Source organism: Chelonia mydas, chromosome 1 (assembly GCF_015237465.2).
Source record: "Chelonia mydas isolate rCheMyd1 chromosome 1, rCheMyd1.pri.v2, whole genome shotgun sequence".
Lineage (NCBI taxonomy): Eukaryota > Metazoa > Chordata > Testudines > Cheloniidae > Chelonia > Chelonia mydas.
In genome coordinates, this window is record NC_057849.1 from 276,756,979 (window position 1) to 276,778,664 (window position 21,686).

The 21,686-nt window shown below is 37.9% G+C and overlaps 1 protein-coding gene across 4 annotated transcripts in view; it reads left to right on the plus strand.

Annotated features, from left to right (window-relative positions):
* Positions 1 to 20,998, plus strand: part of PAWR (pro-apoptotic WT1 regulator) — a 155,907-nt gene extending 134,909 nt beyond the window's left edge. For 3 of the 4 annotated variants that reach the window (XM_037885997.2, XM_043547262.1, XM_037885984.2), the window contains one exon: positions 2,826 to 9,384. In XM_037885997.2, the coding sequence (XP_037741925.1) occupies positions 2,826 to 2,912 (87 nt within the window). In that variant the 3' untranslated portion in view covers positions 2,913 to 9,384. Of the gene's footprint in view, positions 1 to 2,825; positions 9,385 to 13,885 lie in introns of those variants that run through there. The other variant, XM_043547271.1, reaches the window with a different exon arrangement.
* Positions 20,999 to 21,686: the final 688 nt, after the last annotated feature.

The following is a 21,686-nucleotide window of genomic DNA, read 5'->3' on the forward strand; positions in this document are numbered from 1 at the left end:
AAGCTATTCCTCCACCTTCCCCCTTTTCCGTAGAGTCCTGTTGCTATTTACTAGGTGGTTGATTTGTGGTGAAAAGAACTGAAGCTGTTACGATGCCCCCTTTTATAGTCTCGCTCTCCAAACACTCAAGCTGCCAGCGGGCATGGACTCATACTCCAGCTTCTAGGTACCACTTCTAGAGGTTTCCACTGGTCCTGCTGCATCAGTGATGTTTCCCCATTAGTGTGGGTATACAAAGGCTCTTCAAGGGCTTTAGTCAGTGGTAAGTAAATCTTCACTTCTGTAACTTTTTTTTAAACTAATCTAGAAAACTTCTTAAGTTGTGTCCCTTCTAAGTCAATTAGGTTGAATAACTTTTTACTTGAAATACTTTTACTAAAATCAGTCAGCAGATTACAGAGAAGGTTTTAGAACAGGAGGTCCCTTTGCATTGATAACCCCACAAAAACCTTGTGCCATAAATGGAGTGGTCTCAATTCAATGGCTGAGCTATTTGATGAACTTCTGCTACCTTTTAAAAGAAAGGGAGAATGGGTACATAAAGTTCCCAGCTGTCTGAAAGGAAAGGCATCTGAAGACATTAAAATGTTTGTTGACTTAGTTCAACTTTGAAGTAGTTTAGAGTTGGTCATCTGTGACCTCACTGGGTAGTCACTGTAGTTAAATGTGTGTTTGGAGAGAATATATTCAGAGATCATTTGCACTCTGATTAAAGTATCAGTTGTTTAGTCATCGGTCATTCTGGTATGTGAAGCCTGCACTTCTCTGCCATTGTTGTTCTTTTATAATTAAATTATAAACAGTATTAAATTAATAATGTAATTTTAAATCTTAAGTGGTAAAAGTCACTTACATGTATGCATCCATTATTATTATTTCTTTAGATATTTAAACTACAGTCAGTTGTTATTGGATTGTATTCAAGTAGCCCATACTTACAGTAATCTTTGGAATGTTATTTTTGTAGCATAAACATTCCACAAAGTCTTTTATATTTGATCTAATTTTTGAGTAACTCTGAAATATTTTTGTCCAAAGGCTTTTAAACAGTTGTTTCAATGTAATTCAGTCATCTACCATTTAGTTATAGTACATAATTGGCTGAGTTAGCAGCAAAAAAAGCATAAAATTATGATTACAGAAGGCTGCACTTCAACCATTTTATTGAAAAGGTGCCGTTTCATTATTCCTTACAACTGTTGGTTCACAGTACATCTGTTGCTGACATGGACTTTGCAATAGGAAAAGAAAAGCCTACAGTGGTTAGTTAAAATAAGGTGCTGTGTGTTCATGCACTGTTTTTACTTCTAAATACAAATTACCATATTTATATATCACGATTAAATGTTTCGTTCATCTGTGTCTTCAGAACAATTAAATATTATCTGTTCCAGAAAGCCAGCTATGTTTTGATCTCTAAAATGTTTGTGTTTTTGTTGGGCACATAAGACATTCTGTTGCTAATCTCTGCATTGCATGCTACATAGGACAAAAGAGTAACTGCAAAGGTACTGCAGTGTGGCTTTGAGCACTGATTGCCGAATGATGTTTTGGTTGGCAGGCTGGAGCTTTTTACTGGTGTATACCTAAGCACCTACTCCCAAAGGTGCACTTCTGGAGTGGACCCCACCAAAAGAAACAGGCAAATTCATATGATCATTTTGTTAAGTGTGTGTTTCAAAATTAAAGGAATGGGGGAGTGAATAATCTTTCACCCCCTTTTTCCCCTCCCTCTTCCATCTGACATAACTATTGTGGGAATTTTACATGCTTTCATTGCAAAGGAAGCTGAACCCCCTAATCCCCCATCTCTGGTTTTCCTCCTCCAAACTTCCACCATCCACCTCTTTTTATCTCTCACCAAAGTTACTTTTCTGCCTTTTCCCTTTCTCCTTCCACTTCTCTTCTTCTTTTCCCTTCTCCTAGAGTAACATTGAATTGAAAAGCAGTTTAGGCACTGCCAACCATAGCAGCTGTGCTGCTTTTAAGTTAAACTTCACTGTTGGAGAAGAAGTGAAGAAGCAAGAGAGGAATAAGAGGCAAGCTGGGGAGGGAGATGGGTGGGGGGAATGGCAGGCAGAATGTTGGGGGAAGAGGGAAGGAAAGATGGAAGCAGAGAAATAGGTGTCTGTTTTAAACTGCCCCTTTTTCTATGAACCCTGCTGTTCTCTGGTCCCCTTAAACTCACCTTCTATTGAAAAAAATTAATTGGACTGCTAATTTATGGCCTTTTCAAGCCATCTAGCTTTAATCAGAATTCTGATGAGGGCAAGATACGGCTTTTCAACTGTTTTTTCAAATAGCACACTTTCAGTTCTCATTTTCTAACAGATACTTTTCATAAGCCTCTGACAACAAACCTATATTTAAAAAAAATACGTAAAATTTAATGTGCTGTCCTATGCTAATAAACTGTGTGTGTGTGTGAGTCAGTAAGCTACTAGTGCACTGTGGTGCACGAAAGCCCCTCTGGTTTGCAAATATGAAGTAATACGGGCACGTGCCAAGTGGCTTCTTACTATTAATCTCCTGACATAGTCCGTTTTTGATTATATATTTCTTTTGAAAAGATGCTTGTCACATGGGAATGTGAAATGAATGTTTTGTCATGAGTAGCATTGGAAAAATATGAATTTTTAGCAATTTTTGCTTTGCTTCATTAGCCCTTTTATATATAGATGCTGTGAAACTAACTCTTCTTCTGTCTTTACCCTATAATCTCTTGGTTTCAAGTACTGATCTCTTAAATTCCAGGACTTTTAAATTACTAGTTTAAGAATCCATTTTTGCATCCTGAAAAATGTTTTTATTTTTTTCTTCCAAAGGACCTAGATGATATAGAGGATGAAAATGAGCAATTAAAGCAGGAAAATAAGACCCTCTTAAAAGTTGTTGGACAGCTGACCAGGTAGAAGATTCAAACCTCAGTGAGGAGAGAGAGAGAGATTTAAAAACTACTGATTGATTATTAAAGTCAACACTAGAGTAAAACTTCCTTTGTTGCAGTATGTTAAAATAACCAAGTCTTTATATTTATTATTAGGAAACCAGATGGATGTTTATTTTCATAATACATTCTTTTTCATTCAGTAAAATGGCATCAACTTTTGTGGGTATTTTTAACCTTACCTTTCACATTAAGAATAATTAACAATTATGACATCTTTCAAAAACATTAAATTCATGATTGTTGTACTGGGATTTGTCTTCTGACTACATATAATCTGGTTATAGTAGTTTAAAAATCAGAGCACCAGGATCACTTTTGGTCTATGTTGGTTGTATATTTTTTTCTTGAATGAAAGGAAGCAATAAAAATAAGCTTTGTTTACACAGATCCAAAATATATATTTTGGGAGATATTTTCATTTTGTTTCAACCGCTGTTAAGTGTAGGTGCCTTATTGATGTGTAACAGTTTGCAGATTGATTACTTGTTCTAAAAGACAAATCTTGTAGTTGTGAGTTTTTTACTATATCTGAAAGACTGACCATGTTTGAGTAGCAATTTTCTTCTGTATAGCAGTTGTCTTGGGGAAAAATAAGTTGTTTTATTAAAAAAATGCAATAAACCAACTGTAGTTACCAACATTAAATTTTTTTGTAACATGTCTAAGTTGTGCACTATAGTATATCATAATGCTTGTGCTTTAGCAGTGAAATGCAAATTTACTGTCTTACAGTAAGTTTGTTTTGTGTATTGAGAATATAAACAAAGCCTGGAGCTTTCATTTTGCAAAAGTATTAAAACATAATTATATTTAAATCTACCTATTTTAAATATTTAGTGCTCATAATAAATGTGAGTTTTAAGGGTTTTTAAAGCTGTGATAAAGCTTGTTAGTTATAATGTATGAAAGGAAAGTTTCATAAATTATTTAGGCCTTTGAAAAACATGAATTATGCAACATACAATAAAAACATTCAATCTTGATTGCCACTAATGTGTATGAAAATTAAAGCTTGCATATGCAGTTAATTTTAATCACTTGGGGCAATATGCTAGCATTGTTTTTTTAGTGCAAGATGACACTTTCTTGATTATAAAAACCACTGTCTTCAGTCACAAATAATTCTTGCCTAAAAATTCTTGCTAGACTGCAGCTTACGCTTGGACTCATCCTGGTAGGGCATAACTCATTCCTGATTTTAACAAATATGTAAGTCGTTTGAGTTACAAAATCAGATAGAAAACCTTCCTGAAGTTCCAAGCATTCTTCCTCTCATAACTTGAATGTGCCGAAGTACAAAGTTTGAAACATCTACAGTTTTTGTTGCCTTAAAATATAAATATAACATTAATACATAATGATGGCCATCTACAAAGATTTGCCCATAGCTTCCGTTTTGAGTTAAACATTCTTTGTATTTAATGACACTAAGGAATTCTTAAATTTTTAAATCCAGAAATTATCACTGCATGTTAGATGCTTTGGTTTCGTTCTGAATATTGAACAGGTTACTTTGCTTTGTTTATTTTATATTCCAGTGAGAGAGAAGCGGTTGAGAGCTTGAGAAGTATTACACAGTACATTTACCTTCTAATGTGCTTGGAAGTTGTGCTCACAGTAGGAGTGAGCCCACACAGTCTGTCTTGGAGCTTAAATCCTTAATGCAGGGTTTAATTGGCACAAGGGTGAAGATCACGAGTGAGCACTAATCTATATCTTGGTCCAGCAATAATAAGCCCTTAATTTGATCACTTTTACAAAATTGAAAATATAAACATGTAGGGAAAAAACAACTTGATATGATATAATCACACATGTAAGTGGGTTTAATGGATCTGAAACCTAACATTGAAACTTTCTGGGAAAGAGCATCTATTTCCCTCTCCCTTTAATCTGTAGGCAAAACTTAAGGACTTGTAGAGTGTGCTTCCAAATATATATATTTGATGTAATACCAAGAGAATTTAGATGCTTAACGTCATACTCTGAACATACAGATATAAACAAAGTTATGGATATTTCTAAATTATATTTCACATAGAATCACAGAAAAATGTAGGGCAGGAAGTGATCTCAGGAGGTCATGTCATCCAGTCCCCTATGCTGTAACAAGGCCAAGTATCGTTAGACCATTCCTGACAAGTTTGTGTCTAACCTGTCCTTAAAACCTCCAATGATAGATTCCACAGCCTCCCAGGGAAGCCTATTCCAGTGCTTAACTATCTTTATAGTTAGTTTTTCCTTGTATCTAACCTAAATTTCTCTTGCTGCAGTATAAGCCCATTACTACTTGTTCTACTTTCAGTTGGACACAGTACAGTTGATAACCGTCGTTATAACATCCGTAACATATTTGAAGACTGTCATCAGATCACCCCTCAGGCTTCCTTTCTCAAAACTAAACATGCCCCTTTCCTCAAAGTTCAGGTTTTCTAAACCTTTTATCATTTTTGTTGCTGTCCTCTAGACCCTTTCCAGTTTGTCCACTTCCTTCTTAAAGTGTGCTGCCCAGAACTGGACACAGTAGTCCAGCTGAGGCCTCACCACGTGAGTGGAGTGGAACAGTTACCTTCTTTGTCTTAAATACAACACTCTTGTTAATGCACCACAGAGTATTAGCCTTTTTCACAACTGCATCACATTACTGACCTAGTCAATGCGTGATCCACTATAACCCCCCGATCTTTTTCAAAAGTACCTAGCCAGTTATTCCCCATTTTAGTAGTTGTTCATTTGATTTTTTTTTTTCTTCCCAAGTGTACATTTTGCACTTGTCTTTATTGAAGTTTAATCTTGTTGGTTTCAGACTAATGTTCCAATTTGTCAAGGTCATTTTGAATTCTAATTCTCACCTCCAAAGTGCTTTCAATCCCTCACAAGATGGTATAATTTGCAAAATTTTTATAAGCATACTCTCCACTTCATTCTCCAAGTCATTAATGAAAATAATGACTTGTACCGGACCCAGGACAGACCTCTACAAGATCCTACTAGATATATCCCCACAGTTTGATAGCAAATAATTGATAACTACTCTTGGAGTAATTTTTCAACCAGTTGTGCACCCACCTTATAGTAATTTCATCTAGACCTCATTTCCTTAGTTTGCTTATGAGAATGTCATGTGGGACTTATTAAAAGCCTTATTAAAATAAAGATATATCATATCTGCAACTTGTCCCCATTCATTAGGCCAGTAACCCTGTCAAAGAAGTATATTAGGTTGGTTTGTCATGATTTCATAGAATCATAGAATATCAGGATTGGAAGGGACCACAAGAGGTCATCTAGTCCAACCCCCATAGCCAGCCTTGACAAATCCAGGCTGGCTATTAGTTATAACCCTATTATCCTCTGTGTGCATAGAAATTGCTTAATAATTATTTCCAGTATCTTTCCAGGTATTGAAGTTACACTGACTAGCCTAAAATTACCCAGGTCCTTTTTGTTCCCCTTTGGTACTATGTTTTCTCTCATACGGGAACTCACCCGTTGCCTGAGAGTCCTTAAAGATAATCGCTAGCAGTTCTGAGATTTCTTTGGCTAGTTCCTTGAGTAACCTAGTGTGATTTCCTTCAGGCCCTTAATACATCTAACTTATCTAAATATTCTTTACCCATTCTTTCCTTATTGTAGCTTCCATTCTTCCCCCCTTTTGTTAATATTGTGTTAAGTATCTGGTCATAATCAACCTTTTAAGTGAAGACTGAAGGCATTAAAATAGGCATTAAACACATCAGCCTTCTTGATGTTGTCTGTTGTTAGCTCTCATTCCCCACTAAGTAGAGGACCTACACTTTTTGCTTCATCTTTCTCTTGTTTCTTATGTATTTATAGAAACTCTTCTTACTGTCTTTTATATCCCTTGCCAGGTGTAAGTCATTTTGTGCCTTAGCCTTTCTGATTTTTGTCCCTATATGCTTGTGCTATTCTTTTGTTACTCCTCCTTAGTAATTTGTCAATGTTTCCGCTTTTTGTATGTTTCTTTTTTGATTTTCAGGTCATTAAAGAGCTCCTGATGGAGGCATATTGGTCCCTTATTCTTCTTCTTAGCTTTTCTTCGCATCAGGATATGGTCCCTTATTCTTCTTTTGAGCTTTTCTTCGCATCGGGATAGTTTGCTGTTGTCTTTAATATTGTCTCATAGATAATCATGTATTTTCAGCCCATGAAAGAACAACAAAGCAAATGGGCCAGTATTTCTCTATATCTCATTACCTCTTCATAAATTAACTTTTTTATTAATTAAGTAAAAGATAATGGCTGAAGTTAACAAACTTTTTTCATTTTGACACATTTAATTTGAGAGGGTTTTTTTAACGGTATAGGAGAAGTATTTACAATAGACTTCCCTGGGCGCTTTTGAAATAAAGTTTTAGCATTCTTGAAAATGACAGGAACAGTGCCATCATTAAGTGTGGTCCCTTAATACAAATTGTGGGAGTTCAGACAGAAAACGACTCATGGCATTAATGTGGCTCTGCATAAATGCACATATGTAATACCCGGCATGATCTTACACAACTGCACTGTGAAGATCCCACACTCTTCAGCCGACAGTCCTGTTGATCTTAAATATTTCTGGAGGAAAGTATTTCAATCACGGCAATAGTTTATGGTAACTTACGGTATTATCAGGCTCTTGGCAGAAGTTTGGTAGCCTCTTTCTATAGAAAAATGATGCACTACTTAGACTGACAATAATTGTGTAGCCAATACAGTACCTTTTTATCTGAGTAGGATATCCTTAAACTCAAACATACAGCAAGCTTTTAATCTAAGTAGTTTGGGAGGATGTTACTTTAGCTACTTTAGTATAAGGACTTTTTGTTGACCCTTTACAGTTTGTTTACTTTCTCCTATGTAACTACTTACTGCTGGATTGTTCGGAATTAATGTAAATTGGGGTGAGTTAAATATCAGGGACACTGAAATTGAGCAATAGTTTAATAGGCCTTAAAGTGAAAACCTACCTCATTTGGGAAGGTTGTATGTTTCCTAAGCTGATCTGGATATTTTGTAGTAAGGTGAACTTAACATGCAAGAGGTTTTGGGTTCACTAATGTTCTGATATAAATTGTGCAAGTAAATTTGTGAGACAGATTTCTGTATTTTCATCTCTTAAAAATGGGACCAAACTACATACTTAACTTTTTTTTTTTTTTTTTAAATTGTACACCCAGTCACCGTGGGAAATTTTAACAAATGTCTGTGTAGACTATTAATAAAACTAATAGGGAAGAAATCTCCTTTTGTCTTATTTTCATAATGAATGGCGAACAGTATATTCCATAGTGGATGAGCTGCCAGGCATTAATTTGTGTTGTCCTGATAATGCATTATGAGGTTTTTCTGTGACTATGACTGTCAAGTTCTGTTGTGTAGCAGACAGATGATATGTCCGAAGACCTGAAATTTAAAATTAGCACGTGGAGATACTGACCATGAATGGTATGCATTAATATTTTGGGTTTTTTTCTGAAGATAAGCAATTAATGGTATATGAATATTTTAAATAATCAGAACAGCTTTTTTAATTTTTAAAAGAATTAAGCTGTCATCCTCAAGCTTTGGCATTACTTGATGTACTTATTAAACAGAGAAACAGCCTATATTTGAAAATTGGTACTTTTTATATCTTAAAAGCCAAAAAGTTTTCCCTTTCTATAACCAGATATTGGATCATACATTCAGAAACATAAATTGTATTTTTTCTTTAGAAGGACTCTGGTTTTGTTTTTGTTTTTTTTTTTTTTTTTGCGGGGGGAGGAAGTAATTGATACTAATTTATCTGTTTGGACTATATAGCTTGGAAACAGGAAATAAACTGATAGCCCTAAAGTATCAAGCATAACCTAGCAATATGTTTCTCAGTTACTTGTACTGAGACCTAGCTAAAGTGAATAGGACCAGCATTAACATCATTCAATAATATAAAGAGCTTTAATATAACTCAAACCAGCTGATTTTAATCTACATCAAGTGGCATTTCAGCTTGCCTAATATACTGGCAAATGCAGATTTTGCTGCCGTAAGAGAGGTCAGTGGGGAAGAATGGCGATTGCATTACTTTGTAAAATGCACTACCGACATAGAGAGATGTAGGCTTCAACTGTTTTGGAGCATGGTCTTTGCTACTTTCTTCCAGCTAGAAGCAAAGTAATTCGGTATAGCAGCCAAGTAGAGAGGTGATTATTGGGGACACAGATGAAGCAAATTTATTTTTAAATTTAGGTATTACTATCTTGTATCTGCCTCTCAGTATTTCTTGAGTTGAAAGACTTCTCTGGGTGAAGATGTCAGTTGTATTGATGCATTTTCATCAGTATTGATTATCAATCTTGACAGCTGGCATCACAAGCAAGTAAGATGGCCTTTGTCATGGAGAACTGCCAGAGCAAACAGATTTCTCCCCCCCCCCCCCAACTCATTCAGATGGGAAATAAGGTGTAAAATTTTAACAATGATGGTAATTAATTATTGGAACATCTTACCAAGGGTTGTGGTCAAATCTCCAGCACTGGCAATTTTAAAATCAAAGAATGGATGCTTTTCTAAAAGGTATGCTCCAGTTCAAACAAATTATTTCAGGGAAGTTCTATGGCCTGTGCTATGCAGGAGGTCAGAGTAGATGAGCACCGTGGACCCGTCTGCGCTAGTATCTATGAACCCAGTGAATTCACAGTCATCAGCTAATGGGAAGGAAAGCATAAAAATGTGTTTTCCAGCTTAAACGTTTTATTATAGCATTTCTACAAACAGTAAAAAAAAATGAACAAATTGGCTACTGGGAGCTATCAGATAACTTGAAGCTGTAAAAGAAAACTTCCATACCACTACAGGTCTATTCCCAGTCAACAATTTTGGTATCAATACATGTGTAGACATGACTTATACTTGTGTTATGCATTTATGTAGAACCGCTTATAATATGTATGCAGGACGCAAATGATGTAACTATGCAGCTGATGTACCAAGTCATGATTTTAAAGTGTTAACTTACTAAAATCACTTTTTCTGTATCTCAATGTATGCCTTTCTCCTCATATTGTAACAGATGTACGTTATTCTGTTAATTTAGTCTTGTTGCTTATATTCTTGGATTTCTGGTGTACTGTTCAGGGTTGTGGTTGTGTGATTTTGGGGGGGGGAAAGGAGGCAAAATTGTTATACCCACTACATTTTTCATTTAAAAATGTCATAATCCAGTCTTTAAAATTTCTGTAAATTCATTTTTTAAAATATAACAGTTATATGTATTTAAAAAATTGAATCATCGTTTAGTTATAAAGAACTAAATATTGTTTTTATTTTTGAACATTGGCTAGTTGTGTTGTTTCCTATCTTGTGATAACATTTGTTTTAAAAAATGGTATTGAGAAATTTACTTTTGCAGGTAAAAGATATCCCTGTTAACCTACCAATAAAGACTGCGTGCCTTTTGTCCAAATAAAAACAAAATGCTTTTTAGTCTGAGTTTGTTCTTGAATGTGTTCAAAGAGAAATAATAGTATATGACTAAAATTAATACCAAATACACTAACTGGGGCCTATCATCAAAGCTGGGAAGTTCTCACATGTAAGTTGCTGTTATAGTTTCATTATTTTTACTCTGAAATTACACTTCAGACCTATAGATTAAAAACAAAGTTTAAATTCAGATCCAACTACAACGTTCTGTGTCTGGCTGCATCTAATCTCTACTTTAGAACTACCTTCCACCTCCAGCTGTAGCCTTCTACTTGGTTCTTCTTTTATCCTATACCCCATTTCACCTTCACAGGCTGAAATCATGACTAACCTTCAGTAAGGAGATCAGGAAGTGGCTGCTTCTAGAGCTGTAAGTCCAGCTAATTCGCTTGCCTGAAGGTCTTAGAGGATGTTTACAGGATGCTTCCTCCTGGAGGTGCTGAGTGCACTGACTCCACAATACACTCAGTTCCTCTGGAACTTGCACATGTGTGAATGCTTGCACTCTTGCTCTGTGTGTGTGTACATACACGCAGAGGCCTCAAGGGCAGCCTAGTACATACACTTGTTCTTTGTTTAGTATCAGTGTGCAACAGTATGGAGCATTAGGGAAATGGAACAGATTTAAATGAATTATTTTTGAAGCTTATAATACTTTAATCTTTTGATTCAAACAACCCACTTACTACAGAAATACCACAATGATGTTAATAATTAATGTGTTTAAAAACACCTGCTTTGGATAAGACATGATATGTGTTCGTATTTAATTATTGGAATTATTTTTTAAAGATAAACCTGCACAGATGGTATCCCTCCTATATTAGTTCCTTTGTGAGACTGATGACACGTCTTTATCTTCTCAAGGTTGTTTTGTTTTTTAATTTTGGATCTAATCTTTCCAGCGAGGTACAATTCAGTCTCTCAGATTTTAGGTGTTTGCCTTGAGTACTTCAGAGCACCTCTGGTGTTTTGGCATCTGTTTTCATGCCACTTCAATGTCTCTTTTTTGTGCCCCAATTCTTGTTAGGAAACCTTAAGTCAAAGTGCATAGATGCCTGCTCTACTTCTTCGCTGCCAAATTTCTTTGTTGCAACTCAACATCTATATGATCTTGGTATTGGACACACATTTCTTTGGTTGGTCCAATATCTTCAAAGCATGTCTGTATGGCAAAACACATCCATGATTGGCAACCATTTTTGTTGTGTTGTCTGGTCAGTCAAACATAAAATTTAGAACTGATAAAAAGAAATACTTTCCACACCGTGAGTAATTAAACTGTGGAATTCATTGCCACAGGAAGCAGTTGAGGCCAAGAACTTAGAAAGATTAAAAAAGAGATTGGACACTTATATGGATAACAAGATTATCCAGAGTTCTAATTATTATAAACTTTGGAAATGATGTTAAACCTCAGGCTTCAGGATTCAAGACAATCTCTAATTGTTAGAAATCAGGATGAGACCTTATATGGGGGGCAGAATTACCCTCATCTGCCTATTTAAGTGTTTTTAAGTGCTTTCTGTGAAACATCTGGTACTGGCCCCTGTAGGAGAGAGAATACTGGACTAGATGGACCTCATATCTGATCCAATATAGCAATTCCTGTGTTCCTAGAACATGCCTGAGTGCCAGATATTTCTGCAGATGTCACACCACCGTTGAAGAAAGACAGTGAGCATCTTTTGAGTTCTCTTTGAGACATCACAGGGAATCTCTTGTAAATTCAACACTCAGCTGGCCAGAATGCTTTGAAGGGTGAATCATAGAATAGAATATCAAGGTTGGAAGGGACCTCAGGAGGTCATCTAGTCCAACCCCCTGCTCAAAGCAGGACCAATCCCCAACTAAATCATCCCAGCCAGGGCTTTGTCAAGCCTGACCTTAAAAACCTCTAAGGAAGAAGATTCCACCACCTCTCTAGGTAACCCATTCCAGTGCTTCACCACCCTTCTAGTGAAAAAGTTTTTCCTAATATCCAACCTAAACCTCCTCCAGTGCAACTTGAGACCATTACTCCTTGTTCTGCAATCAGCTACCATGGAGAACAGCCTAGATCCATCCTCTTTGGAACCCCCTTTGTGGTAGTTGAAGGCTGCTATCAAATCCCCCTTCATTCTTCTCTTCTGCAGACTAAACAATCCCAGTTTCCTCAGCCTCTCCTCATAAATCATGTGCTCCAGCCCCCTAATCATTTTTGTTGCCCTTCTCAACTCCTTAAGTCTGATACAGAGTAGTTGAGCACCATAACTCAGTTTCAGGACCACTCTCTCACAGGTAAACCCAATGGGGTGGCTGTGCATCCTGAAATTCCTACATTTTTTACCAGTAAAGCTGCTGGCACTGCCAAGCATTGACTCATTGATGCATTCAGGGCTTAAAGTCAATGGTGCTGAGTTTTGGCAAGCAGCCAAGCAGGAAGTACCAAGAGAAGACCAGCTGCTTTCAGACGTGTTTCTGTCAGGGTCCCTGTACTGAAGTCTCCAAATGTTTCCCTCCTGCATTTTAAGTATTCAAAGAGAGCAGTTGATGGCACTTCTGACCTTTAGCATGTGTTCAGTGACGTGGCTTGATCAAACCTGGTCCTTTCTGAGACCACCATGTAGCCCAGCTATCACCTTCATTGCATTTCTTTTGGCCTGTATTGACAGAGGATATTGTGGAGTTGGAGCACTTCTTGCACTGAGACTGATGCTTTCCCCCAGAGTTGGCATTTCTGTTTCAGGAAGTTCTGGTCTTATTGTTGGCATTCATAGCTCTTCTCACCATTGCCTCAAAGGTGGATCTCCCTGTAGGCCTTATTGACTAAAGGCAGCTGGATTCCACCATGAGGTTTGGAGAAATCTCAAACACATGCCTTAAACCACAGAACTTGTTTGGGAGACAGGTGCAGACCTCTTTACACTTTAAAAAGGCTGCACTTCGTTCTTTTGGGCTAGTCACTTGGGTCCCTCCATCAAGGGAAGGGGTCTGTCTGGAAATCAGGCTTTCAGACCTAGTAGCCTTCATGGAGGTCCTCTATGGGGTACTTGTCTAAGGGATCCAAAGTCCTCATTCAGCAAGCACTCAAACTTTTCAAAAGCCTTTAGTATTTATATAGTCTTCTATTACCAGTAGCACGCTGGGGCTTCAAGTCTGCCTCAGACAAAGGAAACTTTTATCCTGTATATCCTATGGTCACCACAGTCTCCTCCACTGAACAAGTCTCAGGACTGGACTACAAGATCCAGTTCTTTGAAGAAAAACAAAACTTTCTCCAAATTGCCTCAAATGGTCTCACACTTCTCAATATCAAAGGAAGCTACAGTCCTCCTGGTAAAGATCATTGTGCCACTGGGTGAAAGAAAAGAAAAGGTATTATTCCCAATAGTTCATGATAGTGTGAAAGACTGGAAAGCTCTGGCCCATCCTGCATGAAAGGGATTAAATTCTCACACTCTCTCTCTCGTTTTTTTTTTTTAGGTCATTACCCTGGTAGCTATCATAGCTCTTCCAGAGAAGATCAGCTGACCAGTTTTTACCAGAGCGTCTCTTAATCCAAATTACCAGATGATAGTGAGGTGTTGCAGCGCACACAATGACCACAAACATTATGCTAAATGTCTACCGTTTAACCATGTGTAACAAATCAGTATTGTTGTGCCCTTTCTTTATAACTCTAGGCATTGTATAAGGAATGTAATGATAATTTGTAAGAAAACATGGGGTTTTGGGGTGTTACATAAGACTACCTGAAAAAACTCCAATATGGTTATTGGTATCTTGACATTGACCCATTAGTATTTATCCCTGGAACTCGGATCGATTCTGTAGACCAAGAGTCTGGAATTAAATTTTTGTTTCTCTGTATTAATTAATCCATGTTTTTGCCTCAAGGCTCCTACTACCAATGATGCATTTTTAGAAACATTGTAATATTTGATTGCAGCGGTGTAGGTGTGGTTGCAATCAGCCACCAAATATGCTTAAAGGGGTGGGAGGAGGAGTGAATACAAACTACCGAGTCTTCACAAGTTTAGACTCTTGAATAAACTTGAAACAATTCTCAAATTTCTCCATGGAGAAATGCTGTCTATTAGAGACATTTTCTCCCCACCTCCATTTATGAGCCTGCTCCTGCTTACTGTATTCTGTTTTAAAAAAAACGTGCAAAATGATGCGACACTTAATTACTCTGGCAGCATCAAATAGAGATGTAAGATGCTGGGACTGAAAGAGACCAACTATTCTAGTGGTAAATTTCAGCTTTATCCTATCGCTTAGATACAGGCTATGGTAAAGGTTAAACCTAGGAGGAAATACTTAATAAAAATGCGCACCCAAAAGTACTAATTATGGATGTTGGAGATTTAGGTTTTATACAACAAGGCTACTTTGGGAGAGCTTCCAGTTGTAGACAGAAAAATTGGGAGCTGAAGCCCCTGCTTTATAAGGGCCTGAAGCCACTCCTGCTGTCTATTCAGTTCAGGATCCACTCAGAACAATAGTGGCTTCAGCCCTTACTTTCCCCTATCCTGCACAAGACTGAACTATAATTCCTAGAAACCAAGAGACAATAGCTCCTAGCTACTGCTTCAAGGAATACTCCATTTTTTTTTTTAAAAAACACAATTCTAATCCTCTTTCTCAGTCCTGGCTGAGTTGTAGGCAGAGGAATTGGGCCTATATGCTAAATCATACCACTCTTCCTGGATATCCAATCCCCCCACACTCCCCGCTCCAGTCCCAACCAATTGTAAGGGGCTGCAAACTGTCTGGGAATGGTAATACTGTGTTGATGTTTTCGACTGGGTAGTGAATGTCTAAAACTGGCTCTGGTTTTGAGCATTTTATTTATCCCTTGCAGTGATGTGCTGGAGGTGGCTATTGGTTTATGGTGGGAGTCTCTTGTTAAAATTCTATCAGCAAATTGCAGAGGAGTTGTGATTTCCCTCTCTCTGCATGCTGCAAAATCAAATGTGCCAAAGATGAATTATTCCCGGGGCTTCTGAAGACAAACGTTTTGCCTGTGGAATGTACCATGTTGCATTATGTTAGGTGTTTAAAAACACACACCAACTCTCCCATCTTTTAAAACATAAATGTACCTATATTTTAGGAACCAAGTATTGGCTAAATATTTGCAGAGTCCTGTGACACTTCCTGGGGGTACCCAGTATGGTGAAGTACCTCGCTCCCACCTGCCCTTAGCATAAGAAAACCTTGTCTGTGCCAGTCATGAGTTAACTCCCTGATTCCATCAGCCACAGGCACCACAAGTATTCCCCACTCAGCCTATGCAGGCTCTTGCTGGCTACAGGTTAGTGACAGGTCCCTCTGGAGCCCCTGCTGCACTTGACACGTACAGTGTTCACAGAGTCACTGCTCCCCAAGAAACAATACACCCCAGCTTATCAGCTTCACCTCTGATCACTGCTCTGCTTAGCACACAGCACTTAGATAAGTTTATAGTGAAAACAAGTAAAAGATTATTTGACAAAGGACAGGGATTCAAGTGATAGCAAGTAGAAATATTGGAAACAAATGGTTACCTGTAAAATAAAAACAATACGCACCACAGGTCCTTCCGGTGTATTATAGCCATGCTTCCCTATGACCTTCTATTCATGAGACAAGTTATACTATTAGCTTGCCTCCTCAGTGAAAAAGATCCCAGGTGTCTCTCTGTGCCCCCAGTTATACTCACTAATCCATTGTGTTTACTGCTTCCCCGTTGTCTTTTTGTGCGCGCCTCTTTCTTGTCAATTATGCAATCTCTCGATTTAGCATTTGGCTTAGTCTGTAAATTGGCCTCTGTTGTGAAGTGGTCAATACACATATGACCAGCCAGAGATAGAAAAGAATCTCTTCCCTCCTACCTGACAGGAGCACGTTTTATCACCTTCTGGTGACCTGCCTTAACTCATGTACCTTAAAAACATAATTTTCAATACAGGTACATTATTCCTTAGACATTAGCTGTACAAACATTTCGCAGTGATTATGATGACCTCTTGAGTGTGCTCTTGAGTCTTGGTAGAGACTTCACATGCCACCCTTTCGTAAACTTAATATGCATATATCTGACCAAGGGATCCCTGTAAAACTCTGTACAACCCCTGTGCCCTCTCCCAGTTGGCATCAGGGTCATGTGCCTGGTTTTGGTTATTAGATAGTGTTGGTTAAATGCAGAAATGCATTAATGGACTCCTCAGCCACTCATCTCTTGAGTTCTGCAAACAAACACCCAGCTAGTACACAGGGTGCATTACATGCCGAGACAGGGATGTTTTATGGGAAGCTTGTTAAAATATTGCTAATGTATCATTTATTTCTTGGAGGCAACAGAATTATATAAGATTTTCATATTAAACATGTTACATTTAAATCACCCTGGTACTATATTTTTTTCTTAAGTGTCAGATATTAAAGATTCCTTTTGGTTTTACAACTAACATACTTTTCTGCTCTACCCTATTTTAAATTATTGCACTGAATTTGTTTTTGTCAAATAGCTACGTCTTCCAGGAAATACTAACTAGGATTAGCAACTGTGCTGGCTGGTGTCATGACCTAAGATTTTTTACTACATTCGGATCACCCTTAGTACTGGCCGCTCGCAAGCCATGTGTTGTAATGGTTATCTGCCGTAGTTATTGTTACAAGTAACACCTATGATGACTAAAACTGAAAGAGATTAGAGGAAAAAAAATTCTCTTTTTTCTATTTTACTATGTGTACAATAGTTTTTATTGATTCTGCTCTGAAGTCAGTTGAGTTAATCAGTTTCTCCTGTTTTGTTTTGGTGTGGTTCTTTTGCATAGCAACAGGGGGAGAAAAATATTTTGTATACATGTTTCTTTTGTGACCGTAAAATCACAAAAATGAGCAGGTCTCAAGAAAGGCACTTACCTAAAACCTCTTTGAATTCCTTTTTTTTAAATAAACTCATTAGATTTCAAATTTAGTGTGCCTTTAAGTGCCCTCTTTCTTCAAACTCCTTTTAAAGCAGCCAGCTGCCCCTCTCAGTAACAGTCTGTTTAGCTATCTCATCCTTTTTCATTTTAAAAACTGTCTACTGCAATTTCAGAAGGCTTTTGAACACTATCAATATTTTATCTGAGATAGCTGACAACAGATCAAATTACTCCTTCTGCAGGAGTCCATATTCTGAAGCGATGGTTCACAGTAGCTATAATTTACTCCACCAATGGAAGCAGCAAAGAATTTGTAGAGAACTCTTCTCCTGTAGCCCAGCAGATTTTAATTATCTCCTAATCCAGCAGAGTAGGTTGCCTTGTAGGATGTATAACAGATGCTGGAAATCTTTAATATTTCAAAGATGGTGGTGACTGACAGAAAGTTTCATGCCGGTTTACATAACATAAGTGGGGTGGTTCCATTCCAGGTACAAGTAAACAGGGATCCCCATTAACAGCAAGGTTGTAAATTGTGGTACAGGGTGTTTGTTTCAGCAGAGAGGCTGAGGATTCAGTCAATAAAGAGACTGAGCTACTGGATTACCCTTACATGGCAGTACTTCCAGAACACTGTTAGGGTGCACTGGTGAAGCTGATGTCCATGCTCTGCCTACTCAGTAGATTAATAAAGTACTCCTACTCTCCAGACAGTCAGTTTGGTACCTTTTCAACACCATTCCATTCTGTTTGTTAGTATTAGTTATTATTATTTTAGTTTCATTTGGCTGCTGTTTTCTTGAGTGTTCCACATCACAGAAGTCTAGTTGGCAATTTTCTTCCATTGCAGTTTTTCTGTTATGCTTCATTTTACAGACGTCCCTTGATTTTTGTCTTTTAGTCTTCAAGAGCTAAAATCCCCTGAGATGCAGCCAGTTATTTATGTATTAGTTTATCTGCCAAAGGATATCCAAGTGGATTACCACCTTCCCTCTTTCTTTCTCGGAGCTTTGAGAGTTCTGTAATTTTTTTGTATATTTTACTGGACTTTTAGTCTAATACGGGCAGCCTAAGGCACTGACAGAAGAGTACACGATGATGAGAATATTATGAGACGCTCCTTGTGGTGCCTCTGAACGCCCAACATTTTGAATCTGTGAGAAGTCCTGTGTGGTTACACACTGGAAGCACAGAGATGTCTAGAGCCCAGGAGAAAGTAATCCACTGAGCTGAAGAATAGTTACTGGTAAATAATGTTATGTTTTTCTCTTAAGCCTTGCTCTTGCCCTGTGTTATTAACCTGCTGTGACTAGAGTGTTGAACCAACATATTACAGGGCAGAATCATTAACCAAAGGCTGATCTGGGGACCCCAAAGACAATATGAATCAGCTTCAATTCACACGGACTGGCAACATGTCGTTTTCTCCCCACCCCCCCAAATCTCTGAATTTTTGTCCTGTTTTTTAATGCATGCTTACAAATTACACTATGTTCTGATACCAAGGAACAGCGAGGCCTCAGAGCAAGTTGGCTATTGGTTGTTCTGGAGTGCAGTGAGACACAGGATATAGTTTACTATGCATTGGCACTAAAGAGAGATTTCCCCCCCCCCCAGCACTATGGCACAAAGCCATACAAAGTTCTCTAAAGACATTGGAACAAAACATATTTTCCCTCCTCAATTACACAAGAATTAAAATAACATACTGTTTTAAGACATAGAAAACAAATAGTACTTTGGATTTTTTTTTTTAGTCTTTGCGTTTGTGTGTGCAAAAAATGTCCTAATTCAGAACTGCGGTGAGGAAAGTTAATCCTATTTTGTTCCTTGAATAATCTTCCATTCCTTGGTTTGTTAAACATTCTTGGCACTTGCAAGTCAAAGAAAAGATAATACATAGTTCTGAAGAATAACCTTTTCAGTACTTATAAAATTAGATCCCTGTAAAATAAGATCTTAATAGAAGTTTATAACTGAATCTTTTAAATGTCAAAATGGAAAAGTAATTTGCAGATTTGAGTGTTTTAATAAACATTGTTAAAAATCCACACTGTAACATACTGTAATTTACCAGTCACAGAACAAGTGTAGTCTTCAAGCATGTTTTAGAGAACTTGCTCTATTAGACTTGGCTATAGTTTAAATACATAGGAAAAAAAGGCAGCTTTGGCTATAGTTTATGTTACCTAGTGCTGGAGGCCCAAGATCGCAGCAAATAGGTGTACTAAACAAGTAGCTGGATTTTCTTAATAGCACAGCTCTAAAGTAAAAGGCTTGGAATAGTAAGCTGCCAGACTGGTGAAAGGAAGCCTTTGGAATCAAATTAAATATAATAGAGTCATGGAAAATAGTGGATTTATGTAGTCTCTTATCTTTCTCGACTAGTGCTTCGTATGAAAAATCCCTTTATTTGTTGCTTAAAGAATTCTAGGGTGTGTCAGCAAGAGAGGAACTGGAACAAAGGTCAGACTGCACAACAGGTAGGGGACTCACAGTGGAGTTAGAAGGTGCATGTGTGGGAAGATGCATTAGCTTGGAGCAGTAGGAGGGTAGGAGACTCAGACATGGGATGGGCAAAGACAGTGCTGTTGAGTGAGATGTTTGTGCTGTGGAAAAAGCTTTTGTGCTAGCCAAGCAACACTGAAGCTGCAGAAATGTGTTGTTTTCTGTTTAAAATCTAAATCCTGAGCTTTCTGACTCTAGGACTGTTTGTTTAGTGCAATATGGAGTGATGGCAGTGGGAGGTATAGAGGCAAGCGATATTCAAGGCAAGGGGCAGAAAGGTAACAAATCAAAGCACAGTATTGCAAATAAAATTGATCAGGGAAGGTGTTAAAATAATAAACAAATGAAAATGGGGAAAGCTAGTGAAATGCAAGGGAAGAGTGAGTGGAGCCCCATCTGCCAGCAGACAGCCTGTCCCAGCATTCAGCAAAAATAGTAGCAGTCAAACAGTCATCTAGAATGGCCTCCACACGATACACTGAAAAGTAAGGGCCAAAGGTTCTCCTTTTCCAGGCAGTTAATTCTTTTTAGATGCTAGAGGTTTGGTCAATCTTTAGTTGATAAAAAGTCTGAATGTTACTGTAGTGGTCTTTAGTGAACACGGTAGCAGATGTACTATGTATATTTATTCTTAGGACACTTAGCGTACATTTTTAAAAACGAGTCAAAGTGAAGCTGTGGAAAGAGAAATGAGGTGTCTCTCTGCTCCACATGGAGTGATTAAACAAGAGAACAGAAGCAGCAGCAGATTCTGGATTTAGAATCAGTCACTGAAATTAGAGAGGTTTTCTGAGTATGTGTGGGTGTGTCCTTCTAGTCTTTTGTTTGAAATTCATATGTTGGCGATGGGTGAGCAGCTAAGGAACGTAGGTGGGGGCATTGCACACAGGTCTGTGACTCAGCATGCTCTGCAGACTGCAAACAGAGTTCCCCAGGGAGTCCATGAAGCAGTGAGTGAAATGTCTGGGATTTGATAATTCCCAACAAGAGAAGAAACTCCCTGTGATAACCAGGATACAGAATGGGGCATTGAGATACAGTGGTCACCAATAAATGGGCAGTATTTTCCAACACATATCACTTAGTTCATAGAATCATAGAAGTTTAGTCTGCAGAAGAAAAGAGAGAGGGGGGATTTGATAGCGGCCTTCAACTACCTGAAGGGGGGTTCCAAAGCAGATGGAGCTCGGCTGTTCTCAGTTGTGGCAGATGACAGAACAAGGAGCAATGGTCACAAGTTGCAGTGGGGGAGGTCTAGATTGGATATTAGGAAACAGTATTTCACTAGGAGGGTGGTGAAGCACTGGAATGGGTTACCTAGGGAGGTGATGGAATCTCCATCCTTAGAGGTTTTTAAGGCCAGGGCTTGACAAAGCCCCGGCTAGGATGATTTAGTTGGTGTTGGTCCTGTTCTGGATCTGTCTGGGTTAGCAGCCAAAGAAAGAATGGCATTTTGATGTAGAAGGCAATTATACGAATCTGAAGAAATTTGGGCCTCTCTGGAGATACATTTGTATAAAAAGTAGTGAGATGACTCTCAGAATGCCTGACCTCCTCTTTTTCCCTTCCCTGCTGGTCCCATTCTTTCCTCCTATCCCTATTCCTGTATGTCTTCTCCTATTTTATTATGGTTTCCCCTGCCTATCATATTATGTCTATGTAGTATTGTCTGGTCTTGTAGCTTTCCATTTGTAAAGCTGAGCAAGTGCATAATTCTGTTGGTGATCCTGTGAAGCATGTGGTATTTGCTGGAAGTCATTTACCTTTTTGTACTTCTCATTGTCTGCTTCTTTATGAAAATTAATAAAATTAATCACACACAAAAATCTTGGGCTTACTCTCCAGATTACTTTAAAGGG